The sequence below is a fragment of the Aplysia californica genome, unplaced genomic scaffold (assembly GCF_000002075.1).
Source record: "Aplysia californica isolate F4 #8 unplaced genomic scaffold, AplCal3.0 scaffold00591, whole genome shotgun sequence".
In the NCBI taxonomy this organism is placed as follows: Eukaryota; Metazoa; Mollusca; class Gastropoda; order Aplysiida; family Aplysiidae; genus Aplysia; species Aplysia californica.
In genome coordinates this window covers 259,180-265,084 of record NW_004797861.1, presented here as the reverse complement: position 1 = coordinate 265,084, position 5,905 = coordinate 259,180, and the positions used below count along the sequence as shown (strand labels likewise).

General features: G+C 40.3%; 1 protein-coding gene across 1 annotated transcript in view; it reads right to left on the bottom strand.

Annotated features, from left to right (window-relative positions):
- The window catches only part of LOC101850596, a 12,659-nt gene that overhangs the window by 5,451 nt on the left and 1,303 nt on the right, over positions 1–5,905 (bottom strand). Inside the window, exons 2-4 of the mRNA XM_005107310.3 lie at positions 2,766–2,891; positions 1,521–1,631; positions 161–374 (exon numbers count right to left, since the gene is read on the bottom strand). Coding sequence (XP_005107367.1) covers positions 161–374; positions 1,521–1,631; positions 2,766–2,891 — 451 coding nt within the window. The remainder of the gene's footprint in view (positions 1–160; positions 375–1,520; positions 1,632–2,765; positions 2,892–5,905) is intronic.

The following is a 5,905-nucleotide window of genomic DNA, read 5'->3' as shown; positions in this document are numbered from 1 at the left end:
AAATTATCCAATCATATTGTGTCCTATATCAGAGAGAGAGAGAGAGAGAGAGAGAGACAGAGAGACAGAGAGACAGAGACAGAGACAGAGACAGAGACAGAGACAGAGAGAGAGACAGACAGACAGACAGAGAGAGAGAAACAAATAGAGCCCAACCTACCTTTGTGTGGATTTGTACCACTAGGACACGGGGAGATCATGCAGGGGTATGGGTAGCCGTAGTCGAGTGTGAAGGGCCAGGGGACGTTCGCGTCTCGGGAGTAGGTGAGGGAGATGTCGTACAGGTAGTCCAGTTCTCCCAGAATTCTGGGCTGGTCGTCGCCGGCGGTCTTCAGATTGGGACTCCTCCATCCGGCCACTTGAGACGCGGGGACCTGGGAAGTTATTGCAATAATAATAATAATAATAATAATAATAATAATACTGATAAAAACATTTCTATAGCGCAAATCCCTGCCCAACAGTTCTATGCGCTTTACAATCTATAATATCATTACCCCAACAGACCTGATAACATTCTGAAACATTTTCATACAAGCGCACGCTGCCATTATTTTTACAGGTGCTTAAAACTCTACATGTAACAACCTGGCAAGATTTCCCGCTGTCTATGATGGCCGGGTACCCATTCCCACCTGGGTGAAGAGAGGAAAATTCGTGTATCAGTAAGATACATTACTTCTAAGTTTATTGGTTTGTTTGTTTGATAGTAAAGGTAAAGAGAGGGTCCCATGACGAAAACTTGTCTTCCGTGCATGTAGGCCTTTCCTTGTCCCGCCTTTGCCTCTCCCCTGTTGTTACAAGTAACTAGGAACAAGGGCAGTTTTACTGTCAAGCCAGCATACAAATGCTCTGCTTTTTGGGGGTCAAACGGCTGTATTTTTTTCATGAGATCAAACAATAGGTTACTAAAACTGTCACAAATCATTTAATTTCAGGAAAATTTCAAAAACTTTACTGTGAAACATTTAATTATGGGGGAAAACAGGGGGTCATGCCTTGTCACCCCCCCCCCCCCCCACCTTCCCCCTTCCCCCTACCCCGGATTGGTCCAAAACTCTGAAATTTGCCCCGTAATTAGACTTAACTGTAGTTCGAATAAAACCATTTTGCCCAGCATTGCGACAAATTATCATGATAACAAGGCTTAACGAGGGAAGAATTTAAAACAGCGACCCAAAATGTCGCGTACACAGAATAGTGGCCCTTAATACGCGTATTGGGTCAAGTGAGGGACGTTAAATTTGTTTGCTTGTTTGTTTGTTTGTTTGTTTGTTTGTTTGTTGTTTTGATTTGGGATCATTTTTGTTTGGGTTTTTTTATTTGTTTGTTTATTTGCTAAGAAGGCTATTTTCCAACTTCCTACTTGATACTGACCTACAGATTGTTCGTGCCATTACTTTTGATATTAAAGTTTTGGGAGCTCCTAGTCTGACTTTTCCCTTTGACAAAATTAAATAGCGTACCACCAGCTCCTGCCAATTCAATCTAACTAAACCCCAAAACCGGTGTAGATCTACCCCTGCGTTATTGACGATGTTCTGTTTTTGCTGGTTGGCTTCCTCCTGTAGCTTAGCTGCTGTGTCGATGTCCGTATGTGTCACGCTGTGGACGCCAATCTCCATGCCCCTCTGTTGGTGGAGATAAAAAAAAAGATATTGTATCATTTTGATCGACACCAACCCGGATACCTCTCTCTCTCTCTCTCTCTCTCTCTCTCTCTCTCTCTCTCTCTCTCTCTCTCTCTCTCTCTCTCTCTCTCTCTCTCTCTGTCTGTCTCTCTCTCTCTCTATCTATCTCTCTCTCTCTCTCTCTCTCTCTCTCTCTCTCTCCCTCTCTCTCTCTCTCTCTCTCTCTCTCTCTCTCTCTCTCTCTCTCTCTCTCTCTCTCTCTCTCTCTCTAAAAGATAAACGAAGACTACGGGCGGGAAAAAGACAGTTGTCACAATGTTCCATGTTTGTTTATGCCTGTCTTGATCATTTATTTGGCTTTTTTTTTTTATTTCGTCCATCGTAAAAAATTAATTTTACTTAAAACCCCGTAATATAACACCGGTAATTCAAAACAGCTGTGAAGGGAAAGAATAGATGGTTGCAGTCTTATTAGATCCCATGAAAGAAAACTACTAGGCTACATTCCTTCTGTGACTTTTGCCTTTTTCCCCTTGTAGAGAGTTCAAATACATTGTTTTCACCAACATCAATCTGGATTCCCACTCATTGTGAGAATTTAAAGGAAAAAAAAAGACAAACGTACCATTTTGGTAAACATCAATCGCCCAATACGTTAATTTTTGGGAGGGATAAAAACGCATAAAAGCGTTATCTTTTTTTATTGAAAGCAAGTGGATGTGCAGCACTTCTTCGAAACATTTACTTGGCTTGTACATTAATGGACTAATATCGATAAAACTTATCCTCTAGTTAGTCAAAAAGAATAAATATTATTTTCTCTTTTGGGTAAACGACTTAAAGTGAAATTTCCTTCGAGTATTTCTATTCTGGACTTCTTACAGGCCGTGTGGTTATGAAGAGAGGAAGAGGACAGCCTCGAATATCGTTTTCTCTGCTTTTCCCAGAAAGTGAATACAAGCCCAGAGGAATAAAAACGAAACCTTGAGTTGTACATTAACTGATTAAGCGAGATGGTTCTAACCAACAAACAAATAATAACCGGTCTTTTCTGTCCCAAAGCCACAGCGTGAACAACATCTAGCCAAAATGGCCCTGTAATAATACAAGTAATTATTGGTATTCACTGCTTACCTTGTAGTACTCAGCAACTTTGTCGTAATTTGTGTACTGGTGACTCACGTACAAAGTCATGGTGATGGGGCAGCCGTTCTGGTTCCTGCGGTCACTAGTGAACAGCTCGTCGTAGTAGCCAGACACCTGAAATGTGGATAGGAAAATAAGACTTGTTATGCGTTTATAATAAATACAAATGGACCAAGATATGTAGCGAGTCACCTGAAATGTGGATAGGAAAATACGACTTGTTATACTTTTATAATATATGAACATGCACCAAGCCGTGCAGCCAGTCACCTGAAATATGGATAGGAAACTGGACTTGTTATTCCTTTTTTGTATACAATCATGCACCAAGACGCACCACGATATTATTTTATGTCTGAAGGACTATCGCGCTTCTGATAACACACATAATATTATGATACATGTAATATAATCATTTACATAGTTTCAGAACCGTTGTCCAACAATAGAAAGTATTAGAAAGAGTGAATAAACGTAACCAATCCGATGGTGAGGTTAATTCGAAACGTATAAGAAAAGTAAAAAGAACACCAAAAAAAAAAAGAAAATCGAACAAATATGTCATTGCGTCTTTCCTACAGCAAACTTACAGGTTCACTTTTTCCTTCGCTTTATGATTAGTACGCATGAGGCATGCAACGAGAAAACCCCTTTGCGCTCCAAATAAGTAACACAACCGTTTGGTGACTGGCATTGCCGGTTGTCTCAAGGAGCGGAAGAGCGAAAAGATACTGTTAGTTTTGCAGTAGAGGAATGTACACGATTGAGTAGTCTACTGCTGTTTGAGAGTTGGGAAAGCGAAAAGCATTCGCCTTAAAACATACAAGTCGTTTTGAGTTTGTTTGATGTGGTTTCAAAAGCGTAAGTGCCAAGTCTTGCAATTCATCAATGCTCATGAATAGAGTTTTAAAAACTGTTTTAATCTTTCGAAAGAAACATTTATCATGTCATCTTTTCAACTAACGCTCCATTAAGTTATAAACAATGAATTTCCATGCAAAGCACCCAGCGCTCTAAAATATAAATAAGTGTTTCTTTATCTAGGTCCCTTATTTTTGTCTTGGCCGCCTCTCGAATCTTATCTGGGTTCGAAACTCCCTGACCACAAAGCATTTCTTCCAGTTTAGGAAACAGAAAAAAGTCACAAAATGCTAAATCTGGCGAACAAAGTGCATGCCCCAGTTCAGAGACAATGCCGCATGTGTAGACAGGTGTATTGTATTGGTGGAAGATGGCGCAAGATTTTAGCATCCCGGGTCGCTTTTTTTCCAAATGGCTGGCTTTAATTTGTCTTGTACATGTATTTCTAACGTGCAGTATTCACTGTTGAACACTGGTGCCAAAGAGAACTTATCAACACAAAGTTTTGCCTGTAATTGTCAAAGAACACACCGTGCATGACTTCGATTCCGCCTTGTTTTCCAATGCCATTGTCATAGCTTTCCCCTTAGACAATATTGATGTAAATTCACGTTTCTGACATTTCATAGCTCAAGTCAAAATCATACAGCTACAACTTTTGACTCACATATCACAGATGAATACTGTATGGCATCTGAAGATTCTAATGTACTCGGTGATGTGATTTTGAAGTTTCAAAAAAGGGAAACCTCGTTCTTCCAAAATAGCAGACAGACATGTAGACATGGGCAAGAAAACAAGCTGTCCACGACCGATACAACCACAGCATCAGAGAATGAGAGAGATTGACGGAGTACAACGAAGAGGAGCGGGGGGGAGACAAACAGACAGACAGCCAAAAGACAGACAGCCAGACAGACAGACAGACAGACAAACAGAAAGAGTGACAAAGAGACAGAAAGAGTGCAACAGAAAATGTGGAGTAAGATCAATCAAGTTTGGTGTATTCATCACAAACAGCAAGTATGAATCAATAGTATTAAAAGGGACCTTTATGTCGATTCAAGTGCTCCAGAAACTGTGCGTCTCTTCATAAGCGTTTTATTTGTGAACGGCCCACATGAATTTCTTTAAGTACGACCGCATTTGATTTCTTTTCCTTCTATGAAATTCTCAACAATCTCCTTAGAAATCACATTCCGAAACAACCCATCCTCAAAAACTCTTTCTTTTAGGATTCAAACCAATGCCATCTGCATCTGAAATATGTGCCTCTAGAATTTTCGCCATAAAACTGATTCTGGAGAATCGGACTGGTGCGCATAGCGCTTTACACTGAGGGAGCGATCTTCAGGATGAATAAAGCACGCGTTTATGTATTATCTAGTGTTATCAGTGGGCTCTGCCACTTCTTGTACGCTGCACGTTTCGCAATTCGTAGATACCGCTTTAGGTCACTATAAAATGCACATTGTATTCAGTTATCCATTGCACTGAATGTCTTTATTTATAGTAATACTGTAATATCACATGATTATCGAACTATCCTAATGTAATAAGACTCATTTCAAATGATACTATCGACTAAGAGTCATTGAGTTTATAAGGATTAATATGGCAATAGACACATTTCAAAGGGCAAAGGAAAAATAAGGGAGAAACATTTATCAAAGGAACTGATCACATGTGAGCATACACAAAGCACCCAACCTCAATAGGTTGAATTTCAACTCGGAAAGCAGAGGAAAAAGAAGATTCCTGGCGGAGATAAGACGTAGTGACAGGTTTTTAAAAAAAAGTAAGGAAAGACTAGAGAACTGAATAAGGAGGAGGAGGAGGAGGAGGAGGAGGGGGAGGAGGAGGAGGAAAGAGGAGAAGAGGGAGGAGAAGGGGGAGGAGGGGGAGGAGGAGGGGGATATGATACAATCGAAATACAGAATGACGCAAACAGGTAGAAAAAAGAGGGAAGAAACAGTGAAGAGTGTTGGAAAATAAAGATAATGGGGAAGAAAAATGAACACCATGAGAAATACAAATTATTTATGGCATAATCAAGCTCTCGACATATTTAATGATTTGTCAAAGAAGTGTAAATTTAGATTAAGGGTCAACTTGCTATATCATGTAAGCGGTTCGCCTCAAAAGCTTCGAACAAAAAGGTCAAGAATTTTACGTCGGAGACTCAAACTGAGCAGACCAACCCCAATCACAACAAGGTATAATGCCTCTCTCTCTCTCTCTCTCTCTCTCTCTCTCTCTCTCTCTCT